Genomic DNA, 19,844 nt, shown 5'->3' with positions numbered 1-19,844 from the left:
GCTTTAAATGGTTTGTAAAAAAAGACTGAATGACCGATCGAAATAAACATCTGAGTGTATTCAGTTAAAAAATAAAATGTCAAAATAGCATTTTACCTGAGCTATACATAACTTTATTGGTGCCGGCGGAAATTCATTAGAATTTCCAATGGGGCGTTTATCGGCGCATTATCTTAATACATGTGTTTGTAAAGCGTCGTGGTCTGAACCCTTAATGGCAGGTACCCACGCTAAACAGCACTGTTACTGCCCTGGGCTGTATGTATATATGCGTTTAGTTATAAACAAATATATTTCAAAGCATTATAACCAAAAACGATGTCATATCTTTAATATATTACACTAAGCCCAACCTACAGTTTTGTTTAGTTGAATGACACTTTTTTATTTCCCATTTGGTTTTAATTTTTAAGGAACATAAAATTAACAAGTTTAATCTCATATTTATTTATGTTGCATTAAAAATATTATTAATGATCGAATACCATATAAATACTATTATATTATTAAAACCAAATTAATATAAATAATAATTTTTGTATTAATTTTTGTACATATCAATTAGATTTATCTAGTTTGGCAAGATTCAAGTATCAACCAATTGAATATTAAAGCACACCCTCTTATTGCATTTTTATCTAAAAATTAAAAATACACAACTGATAAATCAATATTTCGTAGCACGCAATAAATCGAATTATTCAGATTAAATATTTTAACATAAAATATTGCAAAATCTCATGGCCAAGTAGTTTTATATGTGATATATATCGTTGATTTGTACCAAAAAAAAAAAAAATAAATAAATAAATTGATTTTGTGGAAGTTTAAAATACCATACGATTCAAATATATTATTATGTTGAGGCTAGTTGAGTCAGTGCACCTGAGCACTTTTACTCTCTATTAACTACGAGGTTTCTTCAAAACCTCTCTTTGCGCCTTGACTAGATTATTGTTTATCACTTCATCAGAATAAGCAATAATTGACCTCAGATCAAATATAAGTCTGTGGGTTTTATAATTGAAATTGTTTCTAGGATGATGTTGTTTCTAGGATGAAATTTCATTTGCTTCACAAAGTACGTCCTAAAATAAGCAATTCTTTTATAAATAAGAAAAATATTTTTTTTAGTACTACCCATGTATTTTATTTAATGTAGTCTCTCTCCTAAGTCAATACGATCATGTGTGCGATAAAAAATTATGGTGAATGGTCGTCACTCAGGATATCATGATATAAAGTAACGGAATCTATCTTCACAAAATTGTCTCCTTAAAACGCAAGTGCATTTTTCTATACGTAAAATGGTTGCGAATTGTAGTAGGATAGATTTTGATTTTAAATATATAAATGATAAATTTTTAATAAATAGATATTATAGATAATAAATATGATATTATCTTCAATTTTTAATTCCCTAAGCTAATTATTTTTATTCATGCCTCATCTAGAATTTCGACAGTAGGTTTCTGGAACACCAAGCAAAATAAGAATAACATATTTGCAACAACAGTAATGTTGTTTTATATATCATAGGAGTGTGTTTGTTTAAATGAAATTTATTTGGATTAAATGAAAAAAATTGAGATGCCCACAAAGATACCAGTCTATATTATACTAGAAGATAGAAAATGTTTCGTTTAATTATTCCTGTTGTAGTTGGGAAGAGAACAATGAAAGTACCTCACATCTGTTTAATTACTGCTTAGTTCATACTGAGCTCCGGTTTATTATTGTGAGGACTTGCTTTTTGGAGAATCTTAGCAAATTGCAGGACTTTTCTCTAAGAAGCATTTTAGGTAAACTTTGCTAAAAGTTAAAGGTAGTTTTTAAACCGCTTAGTTTCTCTTACAGTAACATAATCGGCTAAAAAGTCTTCGTGGATCCTTAGCATTATCGACATACCCTAACCTAACCTAAATAAGGTATATACGTATATTTATACACAGAAAAATAATTTGATTGATTTAACCAGATTTTAATTAAATCACAGGTCAAAATATTTTTTCTCGACGCATTGTGTTGGTTCAACCGTACCAGATGTTGCTTCTTATATTGAGCATATAGAACATATTTTTTTGAGTGTTCATTTGTAAAGTTATGTATACAAATATGTATATATTATATTATTTAATTATATATTATATATTTTACTGAAATGAAAATTGAAATATTGTGAGATAAATAATGACTTGCAATATAACTATTTGCTTTCAGCAGGACAGTTGATTCATAATCTCTTTCTTATGATTCAATTATTTTAAAAAGATGAAAATATTTTTCAATTTTATTATTATTTTAGTCGTTTAACTTAAAGTAAGTCAGTGTGTGTAATGTATATTGTTGTAATCCAGTGATTCCAGTAGCATATACCAATTTATTATACGAAAATTAAGGATATATGGGTCATTCTCTTATAAATGCAATGGTTTTTAACCTTATAACTTACGATTTGACTGAATTTTTTTTTATGAGTTCCTGGTCTCGAGACTACCCCTGAGACCGAGGTAGTCTCGGGAATAAATTTCAAATTTTTTTTTTAGAAATTACAAATATGGAAAATATGCATTTTAGGCCTATTTTTAAATGGTCATATCTCAGGCTCTGTTAATAATAGATATCTACAATTTGTTGCATTGTAAAGATAGTAAATTGAATTTTTAGTAAAAATAGAGGTTTCCAAAAAGTACTGAACTACAACAAAAAAATTATTTTGTTCCTCAAAACAAAAAAATTTTTCTTTTAGTAAATAATTTTAAAAAGGATCCATATATAATATTTCTAATATTCCATAAATAAAGCACTTCCAGATATTGATGTTCGTATCTATTATAAATGCAAATATCAGTGCATAATTATAATTGAAAATATAAAGAAATAATCATTTTAGTAAATAGTATGTATCTTTAATGCTTTAAGACGGTCTTTCATTTCATATATGTAGTATGTAACTGACATTATTTGTTGCGTTACATACCCGCATGGAATGGTATTTAATTTAGTGAACCACTTGGGAATTTCATAAGCTTTTCTACAAACACAACAGAAACGTATTGCATTTCAATTAAATTGTATGAAGTAATTCTGTTATGCTTCTTCAGAGCCAGAAAGATGGGAGCATTTCACTTTACAGATACAAATCGTACGGGTTAACCAATATGCACTGCTTGTTATGTGATGTGATGTGAAGTGACGCTCAATGTGTATTCAGGTGTCAACTAAAATTATTCCCACACTTTTAACACTTTATTAAAATTGTTAAAAAATAAAAAAAAAAAATTTGTCATTTTAATTTTTTTTATTTCGTTGATAAAATGAAATGAAAAATTGTTGTAATTGTAACATTTCTTCGATTTCATCTCGCATTAAATTCAACAATTTAATCCGTAACATAAACAAAGTGCTACGAGGCACAAAACTTTTCATATGGCAACGCTCGCTCAAGTCAATAAAAAGTCAAATATGCAGTAAGGAAAATTGTGAATCGAAAATCACAAATTAAGAAATTCAATAAAGAAAAATAATAAAATTGAAATGACAAAATGACAAAATGAAAAAAAGCAAAAAAAAAAAAAATTTAAAATAAAATAACTTGTACACTGGTTACTTTACTTTCCATGTTGTCCAAGAGTTGTCCATGTTGTTTTCATATGATTTCGTTTCAAATCGATTCAATCGAAGATTGTCATGAGTTTGTACATTTATGAGGTGTCCCCGTTGTCCCAACAGACTTAAATAAACGCAAACATAAACACTTGAATTTATGTATTGAAAGCAACAATGAAATAGCCAAGTTGTTGTTGACTTGCAGTTGACTTGACTGATGCTGTAAAAATATTTATTTTTCAAGTTAAGAATTTTAAGTATTAGAAAAGATAATAAAATAATAATAATAATAAAAAAAAAAAAATTAAATAAACGAAATAAGCTTCAAATAACAAATAAAACAAGTAATAGTATCTTGCAAGCATAAATGCGACTGACTACCTGCGCATACACGCATACACACCAGCAAGTTATACGTGTGTACGCAAACATATTTTTGTGCCTTGTTAGTTAAATTGTCGTAAGCAATTCATGCAACGTTTTTATATTTGAAAAAGTGTCATGCATTGCGAGACCAAAGCAGCAGACATGACACACAGACCACTTCCGGCGACGTTTTACGTTTATTTAAGCTTTTCATCTTTATATACTTTTTTGCCTTGTAATTTCCACTCGAATTAAAATGCAGCAACATGATTCGTTCTCGTTGTTGTTGTTGTTTTTGTTGTTGTTGCTGTTGCAACTCAATTAATTTTCAACTCCACCGTTACATTTATTTTAACACACTTCTTTCATTAAATATATAACAAAAATAAAATAATAAAGTTTTGCTTTTATTTTTTAAATTTTTTTTAAAAAATATTTTTTGTGATTTTTTTATAGAAATTTTGGCGCTAAATGCTCCAAATGCTGTCGTGGTATTTCCGCCTCCGATTGGGTGAGACGTGCACGTGATTTAGTATTTCATTTGGCTTGTTTTGCATGCGATCAATGCGGGCGTCAACTTTCCACCGGCGAACAATTTGCACTCATGGATGACAGGGTCTTGTGCAAGGCACATTATTTGGAAACTGTTGAAGGTGGCACCACATCAAGTGACGGTAAGTTATTTGCAATATCAACATTTATACATACATACATACATACATATATATATATATATATGTTTTTATGTATATTTAAGAACAAAAAGTAAGTGGTTGTAGATACAAAGATACAAGTAAAAACAAGGTACATAGCGGAACTGTAGTGAATGCATGACATGAAAGTAACAAGACCAAAACACATGTTAACAATTTGAAAGCTCCATTTGCCTTGCTATGAATGAATGAAAGGTTCTGATTAGAGTCAAAATGTAACGAGTAACCAAAAGGAAATAATTGCTATTTAATATTGTATTCACACGAGAGTTTTATTTTTAATAAAAACTGTCATTTCTACTTATTCCCAATTTCGACTTCATTTGCTATCGAAATCAGGAACAAGTCTCCAAATAATCAGAAACAAAGTTCACTTGTAAATGCAATATTAGTCTTATGAATAGTTGTTTTTGATTTCTAATATCAGATGTGATTTTTATAATTTTTGACATCCGTCAATTAGTTACTCGATAAATAAAGGATATGAATTTCAGTATAGTTAAAGCATAGTGTGGAGCAGGGATAAATCCCCCAGCCACAAAAGAGTAAAAGTGCACAATAACACTAAGGCATATAAAAACATTTTTCCTTTTTTATATCAGATATCATTTTAATAAATTTTGACAATTGTTATTCAAAAAAAACTCTCTTGTGAATAAAGTATAAGTCATAAAAATATTTTAAAATTTAACTAAAAATTATGTATAAAAATCATTCAGAGATTGACTTGAGACTAAGCCTATTCCATTGAGTTACTTGTTGTGAAATCGCATTAAAATGTAACTGATAATTGTGAATCAAAGTTATTAGTAATTTTATATAAAATTGTAGTCTTTTACCTTGTGTTATAATTAGAGACTCTATACTTACTTTTCTATACTTCTTCTAAACTATGCAGATCCAAGTTCAAGAAATTCGTGTTTTGCTATATCAATTTTAAATCTCATTGTCGGGCTAACTTTCTTATCAAAATAACCAAAAAAAAAAAGAGTAATCAATAAACCTTAAAACCAATTGAAATTAATCTTATTGCCTCATTTAGTTTACGTACTTACATATTTAGTATTAAAAAAAAAAGAAATCAAAATCTGTGCTTTCTACAGGCCTCAGATTTTTTATTTCTACTGATTATATTTCCTGGTTATTATTGTGCGATTTGATGCTCCAATCTTTCTTTAAGGTCGATTCACCGCAGAGTTTTTCGAGTACGTCTGTCACAAGGTCAAGCTTTTAATATTCCTTTATATAAGTTATTTTCATCTGTTTAAACAATAAATCCAGCATAACTTAGGTTTACTTAGGCTTTTTACATTATGGTCATTGTAGAGTTGGTATAGTTCATAAAGAATAATATTGAAAGAATAATATAAATGATTTAAACATAAAATTCAGATGTAGTATACAATTTACTATAGTATAAAGGCTCTCCAAAGAATACGGATTGTTTTCTTAATTTTTGATATTACTATTCATCGCCGTTTTTATATTATATACAAATTCGTATGTTAAACCCAAATAAGTTGTTTTAGAGTTTCTATGATCAATCAAAACCGTGGTTTCTTTTCATTTCTTCCACACTTCGAAGCGGTCAAATACATGTATTATTACACTGCGACACAGATATAGTACTAACCATTGTAATATATGCGACATAATATTCTAATTAGCACTATCTAACCTTAGAGTAATCACTAAACGCAGGAGGCGGTACGCAGATCTTAGATCAATCATTAAATAATCACGAAGATTATGAGGAATACTCAAATTAGTCAGTGAGATGGGTGGGAGTCTGCAGAAACCCCCCAGCCATCATAAAGTAAAAGTGCCCAGATGCACTAACTCGGAAAAGACTCAACAAAAATAATCTGAACTAATCTTTCACTAATAACTAGTTTGTTCTTTAGTTAAATAAATTTGCAGTTGCTCAGTTTTGACTATTTAGAGAATATGTGTTCAGATGATTCAAAATATAAGAGCTTCGTCTCTTCGGTGATTTCTTTGGGAATTTATATCCCATAGTGTTTGGGATGCAAAAGAAACTTCTTTCTATATTCCAAAATGTTAAGTATTTGCTTTTACCGATTACTCAATTCTATGCTTTTTTTACGACACTAGCGAATTTATGATGCCGCACGGTAGCAATGATGAATTACGTGTGAATGTCGCGGCACGTACTAACAACAACAACAACAACAACATCAGTTTTGCCACGTTCGAATAGTTGACGTCGCGACGTCAGTAACTGACAAAAATCGTGTCACATTTGAAGTGTAAAAGAACAGCGAATGCGTAACACAAACGCCATTTGGCAAGAATCGTGCCTTTGGAAACTCTAAACAAAAACCCGCACAAAAACCAAAAGTCAACAACAACAACAACAACAACAACAACAACAACAAAACTGACAAGTACGACAGCAAAGACTAACATCGAGTAAATTCATGTTGTTGCTATTGTATTTGTTGTTGTTGTTGTTGTTGGTATTGTGTAGGAATATTTGTACAATATTTTGAGTTGTTTCGCTTTTAAGCCTTAAATCACTTGGGTCTGGAGTCTGCATGCCTTTCAAAAGCTTTTTGTCATGGCTTTCAGTTTGTGGCATTTTTGTCACAAAAAAATTTAAATGTAGCACAAACTGTGTTTAGCAAAATACAAGCAAAAAGTTAGATACTTTTTAACATATTACGTTTTCTAAAAAAAAAGAAAAGTAATATCTATCTGTAATTTGAAAGCTAGTCTTCAAAGATTGAAGAAATGTAAATATATGATCTATTGTGTTTTTTATATTGAGATATAAGATATAGGTATTTATTTGAGATATTTTATTTTGAGATATATTTTAATCTGAGATATGAAAGCTAGTATCCAACAATTAAAGAAGTCTAAAAGTGTGATATGAAAGCTAGATATGAAAGATAGTATCCAAAGATTGAAGAAATTTGAAAGTGTGACCCATAATTTTTTGTTCCTTTTTTTTAAATCTTAGATACTAAAGCTAGTATTCAACGATTAAATAAATCTGACCTATAGTTTATTGTTCCTTTTTTTTCAAATCTGAGATATGAAAGCTAGTATCTAACAATTAAATAAATCTAAAAGTGTGACCTATAGCTTTTTTTTTAACTGTAGCATAAAAAAGAGTATCCAACAATTAAGGAAGTCTAAAAGTGTGACCTATAGTTATTTGTTCCTTTTTCTTTTTTTTTTGAATCTTAGATATGAAAGCTAGTCTTCAAAGATGAAGAAATGTAAAAATATGATCTATTTTTTTTTTATTTTTTTTTAATCTGTGACATAAAAAGTAATATTCAAAGATTCAATAAATCTAAAAGTGTGATCTAAGGCTTTTTTTGACCTATAGTATTTTGTTCCATTTTTTTTTAAATCTGAGATATAAAACGCTAGTATCCAAGGGTTAAATAAATCTGATCTATAGTTTTATGTTCCTTTTTCTTTTTTAAATCTTAGATATGATAGCTAGTAACCAACGCATAAATGATCTAAAAGTTTAAGAAGTCTAAAAGTGTGATCTATAGCTTTTTTTTTAATTGTAACATAAACAGTAGTATCCAACAATTAAAGAAGTCTAAAAGTGTGACCTATATTTTCTTTTCAAATTTCTTATTTTTGTTGTTGTTTTTGTAATTTGAAAGTTAGTATCCGAAGATTGAAGAAAACAAAAGTGTGACCTATAGTTATTCAGTTGTTTATTTATATAGTTGTTCATTTTTTTAAAATCTGATCCATTAAGGCTAATGTACAAATATTGAAGAAATCTAAAAAGTAACCTTTTTAGATAACTTTCTTTTTTTTAAAGATTTTACTTACTTTTTTTTCAAATCTGTGATACCTATAAAAACTAGTATCCAGCAATTGAAGAAGTCTAAATGTGACCTATAGCTTTTTTTAAATTTATTTTCTTTGTTGTTTTTGTAATTTGAAAGCAAGTGCATATCTCAAGATTGAAGAAAACTAAAAGTGTGAACTATAGTTATTTGTTCTCTTTTTTTTTTTAAATCTGAGACATAAAAGCTAGTATCCAAAGATTGTAGAAATCTAAAAAGATAACCTATAGTTTCATTTTCTTGTTTTATTTTTAATCTGTGATATAAAAACTAGTATCCAACGATTACAGTAGCCTAAAAATCTGACCTTTAGTTTTTTTTTTTTAATCAAAAGTTGAGTTGTTCTAAACGACCACCAACAATCTTAAATCTAGTTGACATATTTATATTCGATTGGGTGCTTGGGTGCTTGGGTTTAACATGTCACTGTGTCCACTCTCTGTTTTGGTCGAAAACATTTTTATTTGACATTTTCAATTTGGGCTACTGTCAAAATACACTTAAAACCTTGAATGCTTCGGACTGGTTGCTGCTGCTTAGCAATTTTTGCAATATTTTTAGCCTTTTCGATTATATCTCTTATTATTATTTTTATTATTATTATTGCATATTTTTAATTTGTTGTTTCTTTCTTTTTATTGCACTTATCAACTCAGATGGCTGTGATGGTGATGGTTATCACAAAAGTAAAACGAAACGCGTGCGCACCACATTCACGGAGGAGCAACTGCAAGTGCTGCAAGCCAACTTTCAGATCGACAGTAATCCGGATGGTCAGGATTTGGAGCGGATAGCATCGGTGACAGGTCTTAGTAAACGTGTGACGCAAGTCTGGTTTCAGAATTCGCGTGCACGTCAAAAAAAACATATTCATGCTGGTAAGAATAAAAGTAAGTAGTGGATTAGAGTAGTGAATTAGTGCATGTGCATGTGAATGATCCTCTGCAGCTGCGTTGCTGTGCATGACGAAATGCATGCGGCAGTGTTGCAATTGCATGCTTGTGGAATGCTGTATTTATACATACAATATTATTTATATAGCATATAGTCCAATCCATTGATATGTGTTAACTCATATATATGTCTTTCCGTAACAAATGTGATAAATTAATGTATAAGACGAATATCATACTCATCATACTCATACTAACAAGTCAACCATGCTAACGAAATCACTGAAAGCTATTCTTTTGTTTTGTTTAAGAAATTTTTAATCAGTCTTTAATTACTTACTATAAGACCCGTAGAGGATTTTTGTTCATTTTATAAATATTACATTAGGCATGAGTAGTTGTAATCTGTTACGCTTTTTTAGTTTTTTAAAACTTCTTTAAAACATTTAATACTCGTACTAGTATACTTGCATGTGTATGTAATTGTAGTTTAAGAATAAAAGTAGTTATATTAAAAAAATAATTTGTAATTTTTTATTACATGTTTTTGATTACAGTGCGTGAACCCGAAGGAAGCTCATTTGCCCGCCATATTAACCTGCAGTTAACATACTCATTTCAGAATAATGGACAAAATCCTATGCAACTGAATGGAAATAAGTCTGGACTATATCCAACACATGGTAAGCTATCGTACTTAAAGTTGAAAAATGTATGAAAATTTGTTGGAAAAGAAATACCCAATATGAGTCAATAAAAGAAGAAATTAAAAATGTCCTTAATCAGAAATATATTTATCTTTCGATTAAATGTAATTTAAAAATATTAATTATGAAGTAAACTATTTCAATTCACACTTACACATTCAGTCAGTGTTCATTATAAAAAGTTTTTTTAATATCAAAAATTTAGTATACCTTTATTACAGAGACAAGGTTTTTTTTCTCAATATGGTCCAAAAATATACGTTAAAATTCAAACTTTTAGAACCATATTTGTTTGCTCACATAAAGCCAAGTTTTATAGAGAGTCGTGGCTAGGCTAAATTGGAACTAATGTTATCACATTAAAATTTACAATTTGAATTAAAACAATTGAGAACTGCCAGCTAACAGTAGCTGTTAGCTGGCAAAAACAAAATTGCGCATCAAATTTTTGTAGGAAAATTTTGAATAAATATTTTAAAAATTAAAACTATGATTTTTAAGAAATTTAGTCAGCTATGAATTCTATACAGAAGATATTTTACTTCTCTGATTTAGTCAGAGAAAGATTATAAAATAGATTAAATAAGACCCGCGCAAGAAATATGCGAGATGGCAAATAGTTTTACTTTTTAGACTGTCGTTAGTTGCTGTGCCACTAACGTCTTTTAAAAACTATGATTCCATGATTATATCAAATTCTGCAACACATTGTCACTGTTTTGCAATAAAGTGCTGCTTTTTCAATAACTTGTGTTTTTTCCATTGTTTAGAACTGACCAGGGTGGCTTGATTTAGTTGCAATCAATTTTGGTATTGTGTGCGGTATGCACAATTTGGGAAGGTAATTTAGGGTGGTGAGCTATTCGTAGGGTTATAAAAATTTTAACGTTCATCAACATTCACAAACTACACGTTCAGAGGCAAAGTCCTCATACATTTTTGAGTGCACAGTAACCTCCACGGTTACTGTAGAGGTCACTATATATAAAACCTTAACACCTTTTGTTATGAGAGAATTTACAGATTAAGGTCAGTAAAAAATATCAGAACATTAAAGAACATTGAAAGCTTTTCTTCTTGATGGTTAAAAATAACGTTAGATCGTATTCGTGCAGCGTACAATTTGTTGAGGAAATCAAGAAAGCTATTCTTCATGACGAGTAAAGAATACGTAGTTTCACATTTATGCGGAAGACGATTCTTTTATTAGCCTACTCAAATGTTTCCATATGGAAAATTCGAATGGATTAGGAAAATTGTTTTTTACTATATTTTTCTCTTGGTACAACGTTCTTTTTAGTAAGGTCTTCTTAAAAGTTGTAGTTTATTGGGGCGCCCTGTTTAAGTAAAAGTTTGACACCAAAAAAGTATAGACAATTATTTTATCTTCTCATCGCAACCGTTTTTTGAAAGAAGTTTCATTAATTCATATTTATTTTTCAATTTCATTGCAGAGTCATCTATGGATGAGTTATCGCAAGACTCCAGTGTGCACTGCATGCAAAGTGAAGTGTGACTAGAGCACTCCAACCTACACTAGAATAGCGCTCATAACTATTAAAAAGGAGATTTCCCAATGAAAATGAAAACGTCCTAACCTAGTCAAAATTGCAAATCATTTTAAGACAGAAACGTCCAAGGTCACATGAAGCTCAGCACTTTTGTGTCAAAATTATTTGCTCAATTATTGGAACGAGAAGATGAAAGATGAAATTTGTTAACAAAAAAAAAAAAACAAAAAACAAGAAAAATTTACATTAAATAAGATTTTTTTTGGAACATGAAATCTTGCGAAAAGATGTCAGCAGTATTAAGGACAAATGTTTCATGACAAAATCATTAAGCGATAATGGAATTAGATCAATCATATAAATTCTAAATGCAAACTTTTTAAAATTAATTTAAAAAAAATAGTTTTTAAATGCTAATAACTGTAAAGTGTACAAGAAACTATAATCTTAGGCTTAGCAAATTTATTAAGACAGAATCTACACTAGTAAAACGTAATTTAGTTAAAAGTCCTAGTTTAAGTGTATCCTCGATGCTTTAAGCATCTGTAAATTTTTACTTATATTTTGTAAAAAGTTATTGTTTAAGCTTGAATTGGCATTCCTTAATTTTCTTAAAATTTTGTATTAAATAATTTAATTAAATTTTTATTCCTTAAAGCAAAACAAACAAACTCGAAATATATATACAAAACTTGTAAAAAGGATAAGCGGAAATTATTTATTTATACTTATAGTTTGATCCTTGTAATTTTAAGGCTTACCTTCCCTATCGGCGCAATAAAGAAGTTTTGTTGCTTTTGTAAATATTTTTCTCAATTTATTATAATTTTAGTGTTTAAATATAAAAGTTGTTATTGTTTATCTATTGTTTTTTAATTGTAAAAAAGGATGAATTGCACTAATAAAGCAAAAATTAAAAGGATTGCGTGCAGAAAGAAAGAAAAATTTTGTATTTACGCTCCTTTATATAAACAAATTTGTATATATTAATTGCCAAATTAAATTTTAAAAAATTATTAAAATTAATAAAAATTAGCTAACAGAAATTATATGAAAATGAGAAGAATAAAATATTAAAAAAATTTTTAAACAAAAAATTATGAGTTTTTAATATATGGTCTTCGGGAACACAATGCTCTGAAAATATGAAGACATGTCTTCTTTGCTTTATGAGACACGAGTAAATGTTAAAAGCACTATTACTCAATAGTATCTCTGACCATTTAAATGATCCACTGTAACAAGAGTTCCGTTAAGTCCTGAAAATAAGTTATTAAGATGATATTATAGAAGTATTATTATTATTGTTCGAGGATGTGGCACTGCGAACGTCTGGTCTATTGTGCCTCTTTCTGGGTTTAGAGTCTCTAAGTCTCTAAGCCCTGTTGCGTCAACAAAAAGTAGTATAGAACCTACTTTACAGAGTTTTATTGCCTTTTCCGTAGGAATATATATATCCCAGGACCCTATTCCATATGTGCATTACCGCAGGATATTCTAACAGCACAGAAGTGGTCGAATCCTCATTCTCTTCACAGAATCTACAGTTTGCATCCGTAAGTACACTCAGTCTTGTACTGTGATATTTTAGATTATAGTGTCCTGTTAGGATTCCTATGATGATTCTAAGTTTTTCTTTTGTTAAGTTCATACAATCCTGGTATCTCTTATTGTTATAGTTACCAATAAGTGATTTGAATTGTTTTAATCCTGGTATATTATCCTAGTAATCCTTTTCATTCTGGTTGTCCTATATTTTTATGACAGAAACGAGCGTACTATGTCCTAGTCTACAAAAAGGTTTCGACCCCATCATAGGTGTGGCTGCTTTTTTTCTGGCTAGGTGTCAGTGCAATCGTTTCCGCATACGCTACTATGTCTCGGTACCCAAAGAATTGACATTTATTGTAGTATACTTTGAAGCCAAGTATATTTTTCTGACGGAATATATATTGTATTTGATTTGAGAGAGCGCAATTCTGAATTAGTATTCGCTTCCACAGTATCGAACAATTTCAGCACTTTGTCTTTGTTATACTTTTCCACACTCTCAACTCTCAAGTCTTTATGTAGGTATGTCTTCATTTCTAATGTACCATGAAGCTTTTAGCTTACGTCCCAGTACAATATTTTGATAAGTTTGAAGTTTTCAAATGGTGAATATAGCACCATCGTCGTAAGTAAAACAACCATACGTATACATAACATACGTATATTACATTACATATAAATTTACATATTAATGTAGGTCTGTGACTAATAAGAAAAGTTTTTTTTGTAAATGTACTTATTATAGTCATAGTAAACAGTCACACTCACCTTTGTTTTTAAGTTAAATGTTTACTCTTAAGTTGTTTTAAGTGAACATCAATGGGATCAATAATATTGTCGGGTTAAAAAAAGTCTAAATATTGAAGAAAGTAGAAAGGAAGGTGGAAGTGGAAGATGTTGAAATTCTAATAATTAACCAGGAACCAATTTGGATTTCACATTTTAGAGAAAGCGTTGGACATTTTATACCAACATACACATCATTGAATGTAAATTTTTGGCTGGTTGTTATGTTGGAGATATTTTGGATAAAATACATTGATGAGTGCAAGTATTTGACTGATTTTTAATTTGGAAATGTTTCGAAGTCAGCTTTCCCATTCGAAGTATGCGCAGCCATGTACTTATGCCTGTAACATCCATGTACTTATGCCAGTCGACAAAGAGATGTCCTGATGTCTTATTCAGCATAAAATTTGGCAGGACTTTTGTTAGAACAAGAAAAGTCAGGCAAAGTCTCATTCTAAAATTTAATTTTTTATGGCAACCGATTTTATCTTACATATACTTCTATTATCTTACATCGTATATATTTCTATCTTATTTCATTGAATTAAATCTGAATTATTAGGACGGAACTATATTAGGAAATAAAATTAAATTATTCCAGAGAGGTACACTTTATATTTTTCTAACAACTTATTGATATGTTATCATAATTAACTATATACATATCTGACAATTTTGACATCCTTTGACTACTACGCTTTAGTCATCTGTTTAATACTCCTTGTTCCGCACGCTACTATCGAAATACTATATAGATTATATTTAAAAGATTTTAAATAGAAAATATTTGTGATAATTTTATTAAAGTTAAAATTTAATCGAAATATTCTTGTAAACTACATGTAAAATATACAGTTGCCATATGTACTATAAAATAACCCTTAAATAAAATCTCAATGACCTGTCATTTGAGCATAAGGATTTCGAAACAGATTATATTATTTAATTTTAATATTATCTGTTCAACACTTTTTATATTGGCAACACTTAGGTGAGTTGAAATAACGATTTATGGTATATATTTAAAATACTTGATTGATTGCCTTGTCCTCGTGTCTCCCACTTTTACTTTTACTACCAGACATCATCAATCAAAGTACTTTAGTAAATATTTCCGAAGTTTGTAGTTATCATTTGATTGATTATTAAACGCTTATAGACACAAATAAGCTTTGTATGGTTTTAAGAATAGGAAGAGGTTTTTATTATGGTTTAAAACTTTTAAATATAAGTGAATAGGGGTAGTCCAATTGAATAGTGATCAATATAGTGCTATACCTGTTGAGGCACTATATTTCCTAATGATATTTTATATATTTATATTGTTATAAAACATACGGGAAACTTTGAGCAAAGTCTGTCCGTGATCATGTTTAAACATAATACACTGATAACTTATATTTGGAGTCGGTACTCTTTAATATCATAATGTGTATAAAGCTTTCGTACATTTGCAATAAAAACCGTACTTTTATTTTTTTGTATTGTATGCCAGCTAAAATAATAATTTTCAATTAAATTTTTACTAAGGCGAAAGAAAACTTTACTTAGATATAGCTCTTTTGTGCTATTTAACAGCACTTTTGTTTATGTTTATATAAATGCATATAAAGCATTAATTCATGAATTTTTAGTTGACTTCAAGAACTGAATTATGTTAATATAATAAAATGTTATAGAATATAGACTTGTGTCTGCTTGTTTGCATGAACCGGAAAGTAACTATTGTGTACAGAAGGATTTTGAAGATATTCTATGTTTTGCTTCTTTAAAATTTGAAAGTTTGAATAAATCCATTATACTGATATTTCATGTTGAAGCAATTGCTTTCTGCCAATCTTTGCTCCTTATACTTTAAATATTAAATTGATTTTTAACATTTGTCTTGACGAAAGAAATTTAATTCTTGAAATAAACTATTCTTTCTAATAGAAATGAAACTTTTAATTATTTTTTAAAGTTTCGAGAATTTATGGGTATTTTCAGTAATATCTATCATCAGTGGTTTTGGAATTGTTTCTTATACATATTTAATTATTCTAAATAACTTCTTTTGGAGACTGCAAGTAGCAACGATTGACCGCGTATCCTGACATATTTAAAGGTCAAAATCAGTGTTCATTAGCCAACTGACCCATGAACATTTTATGAATATAAAATCTATACATATTTTTTAATATACCTGAAGGGTTTTTGGTATTTTTCGTAGTATTATTTTAGTTTGAATTTTGTACAAGTGATATCTATCAGCTATTTTTTTTTTTACAAAGAGTTTGCCTTAACTGGTTCCTTACAAGAAACTGTGCTAAATATTTGTGTTTGATGTGTCTATACTTCCAACATTTTACTTAATAATCTATATAATACATCTATAAGATAATTTATACAAATAAAAAATATTTTCATATAAATTACTTGTTGCTCATTAATCAAACATTGCAACTAGCATTGCAGTTCTTCATATTATCTTTTTTTTTTTTGATAAGATATCACTTACAACTACCAATACTCACAAAGCTAAAATGATTGATCACTATTCTATTATATGAGTATGAAAATTAAAGATCTCTATTTTCAATTTCAGAAAAGAGTTCATAACGAAAGAACGATTTTTCAATTCATAACCTTCCAAATATAAATCGTCAATTATGTAAAAACAAACTATTTCCGGTTTGATGAAATACAAATGTCATCACCTGTATGCTTGAATGAAGTGGAACCGACACACCTAAAAAATTTCAGTGTTTTCAGCACATTAAAATGCCAATTGCATACCAGATTCACGCCAGATCCATGCCAGACAGAATGTCGAGCATCTTACATGGCTTGTAACCATGCAACGCACACCCAAAAAGACGCAAATCAGTTGATGCAAGTCATTCTAATGGATTCATGCACTCAGCAACTTCTTCAGTTTCGATACTCTCCAGCACAGCTCATATTTATTTAATATTAATTGAATTATAAGCCTAGATTATGCCAAGATTTCCTGCTGTGATGCTTCTGTAAAGTGTTCATTGTGAAGTGATACACATAATAAGCACGATAACAACAATAACAACAACTACAAAAACCAATTACAACAACCAGCACATATCGATGATGATGATGATATGGTTGGTTAGTTGGAGTGATGCAGTTCCAGCACATCTGAGCACTGAGCACTGAGCGCTGAGACTGCAACTTTATTAAGACAACAGGAACTTTAGTTGGTGAGGAAAAAGAAAAACAACAATAACAACAATAACAACAATAACAACTTAAGAAATTATTTCGAGAAAAATATTGCAACAATAAGTTTATGAAACAATTTGTGTGCAATAACAACAATACAATTGCACAATCATGATTTTTTTTTCAAATCTTAATCTCTGATACAGCATCATCAATATAATTATTGTAATCATAATGACGTTTACATTGAAGGTGGCTGAGTGAACCACTGAGTGACTAAGTGAGTGAGTGCATTGCGTGACGTTGCAACATTGCAACATTGCCATGTTAAACAGGACACACGCTTGATAAATTCTGTGCTGACTTCTTGCTTGTACGCTAAAGCTCTGCTATGCTCTGTGCTCTGTTGAACTTTTGATTACAGTTGTTATCGTTGTTGTTGTTGTTGTCTTTACTGGCACTGGTACTGGCACTGGTACTGTTGTTGTGTTGTATGGTGTTGTGTTAGTTGTACACTGTACAAATAAATAAAAGACAAATACAAATACAAATAAAAACAATTACAAAAGGAATTGTTACTTTTCTCCTTCTTGATTTGATCAGCAGAGACATTTTATTTTTTTATTATTCTTATTTATTTTTTCCTTATTTTTTCTTAACATTTCTGCATGCACTTGTTTGTTGTAGTTTATTTATATTTTGTTTTTGTTTTTTATTTGTAATATTTTTATAGTCATTCGTTTTGGTTTGCCTTCGGGATACATCATTTTTCATTTTTCATTTTTATGCATTGCTTTCGTTTATTGATTTTAAAATCCCAGCGCATATTTATTCAATCTTATAAAAACATCAACAAATCGTCATCATTAATAATGATCACACTGTGCCTTGGCTGCCAAAGGTGCTCCACACTCCGCCCGTTCAGTCTATGAGCGCTACACCAAGCATTGCTTCAATACTGCATAATAGTTTTTGTTGTATTTATGTTGTGTTGTTGTTGTTATTGTAGTTGTTGTAGTTGTATTGCTTCTTGATGATCGTTTGTCAAAGTTTATAGATTTCGACTCAAGTCGTTCTCCTGCATCTTTATTAAAGCCAAGCAAATGTTATAGTTGTTGTTGTTATTGGAGAGGTTTTAATGAATCCCTTCACATCTTCTTCCTTCCTCGTCCATTTTCAACTACTCGTATATACAACTTTATTTTGTTCAAAAATTATGAATGATGTGATATTTTTGCCATTGAGATGTATTTACGGTCGCGGGAGCATGACATCTCAAATCGATGTATCTGCATCTACATCATGTAGTCATTATTTTTTAATTTTGTTTTTTTTTTGCGTATCTTTGTGCCATGTGATACTTTCAATTTGTTTTTGTTTTTTAGATACTTTATCTTTTACGAGAGTTAAGATATTGCTTTTAGAAATGAGTGATCACAGTAGTTACCGATTGTATACCGTGGGATCGAATTCAGAATTGTTAAATATTTTTGAGCTTATATTGTAATATATAACATATATCTTTCCTATATCTTTTCTACGAAATATTTGATATAGAGAAATTTGGCATAAAATAGAACAATTATATTACTCTGAAAAATCGTCCCTTTCATTTTTATGTCCAGAGTTTATATTTCTGCTTTAAAAATAAGTGACTTTACTTGATAAGTCTTTAGGATAACCAATAAAGCAATAACTTTTTGCCAAATTTCAACTTTATTAAGAAACGTAATCTTCTTTAAGTGAAATATTTACAATCATACCAGAACTTCTTTAGCAATATCCCATTTGTAGAATGATTCATTTTAAAGTATGCGTTGCCTTCGGCGATGGATGTTTCATCGGAGCCAAATCATTTTCTATGGAGTATTATCTTAAGATCTATGAACAGGTAGCATACGCTACAGATCAATTCTGGTGAATATTGTGAAAGTGTGGAAGCAATTAAAAGTGTAATTCGTGCATTTTGGCCAGAGTATCCAAAGACTTGAAATGCGGCACAATATTTTGACGAAAGAGAACATTATTCTTTCTGATATAAGACCGTTGTTTTGCGATTTCCTCCTTTAAACACACCACTTGGGTTACGTAGCAATTGCTATAGATGATCTGGTCCTTTTCAAAGTCATCAACATTTTACATGCATTAAAAAATATACACGTGACAAGGTTCAGCTGTTCACTGTGTTTTTGATTTGTAAGGCAAAATTCGCCGGCTGTGGTTTACACAGCTGACTGCCAATTCAACTCTGAAGTGAAGCAGTGAACCAAAGTTTCGTACATTGTTACATACTGATGTAAAAAATACTTTCCATCTCGCTTCAACAGCTCCAAACAACAGTTATCGACACCTTGTTGTTTTGGTCAGATCTCAACAGGCGTGACACCAACTTCGAGAAGAACTTTCTCATAGATAAATGTTTGTGCAAAATGGAGGTGACGCATTCGTTCGAAATCTTTAAGGTGTCAGCTATCTCCAACAAATTCACTTCACCGTTATCAAACGGTTTTGTGTACTTTTTCACTGCTTTTCGGTGTCATCATATGTGTCTATGAACTTCGCACTCTCAGTTAAAAATTAGATTGTTCATTTTTAAACTCAAACAATAACATTTACCGCGTGCAAGATTTTGTTAACCAAATTTTACAGATATTCTGATTAAACAACACCAAACATCGAATTATGA

General features: G+C 29.7%; 1 protein-coding gene across 2 annotated transcripts in view; it reads left to right on the top strand.

Annotated features, from left to right (window-relative positions):
• Nucleotides 1-12,216, top strand: part of LOC119672767 (LIM/homeobox protein Awh) — a 75,866-nt gene extending 63,650 nt beyond the window's left edge. The window contains exons 3-6 of one of the 2 annotated variants that reach the window (XM_038083895.1): nucleotides 4,432-4,649; nucleotides 9,190-9,411; nucleotides 9,984-10,109; nucleotides 11,588-12,216. In XM_038083895.1, the coding sequence (XP_037939823.1) occupies nucleotides 4,432-4,649; nucleotides 9,190-9,411; nucleotides 9,984-10,109; nucleotides 11,588-11,649 (628 nt within the window). In that variant the 3' untranslated portion in view covers nucleotides 11,650-12,216. Of the gene's footprint in view, nucleotides 1-4,431; nucleotides 4,650-9,189; nucleotides 9,424-9,983; nucleotides 10,110-11,587 lie in introns of both variants that reach the window. The other variant, XM_038083894.1, reaches the window with a different exon arrangement.
• Nucleotides 12,217-19,844: the final 7,628 nt, after the last annotated feature.

Source organism: Teleopsis dalmanni, chromosome 1 (assembly GCF_002237135.1).
Source record: "Teleopsis dalmanni isolate 2A chromosome 1, ASM223713v2, whole genome shotgun sequence".
NCBI lineage: Eukaryota > Metazoa > Arthropoda > Insecta > Diptera > Diopsidae > Teleopsis > Teleopsis dalmanni.
Note: the sequence above shows the minus strand (reverse complement) of the source record. Positions and strands in the feature narration are given on the sequence as shown.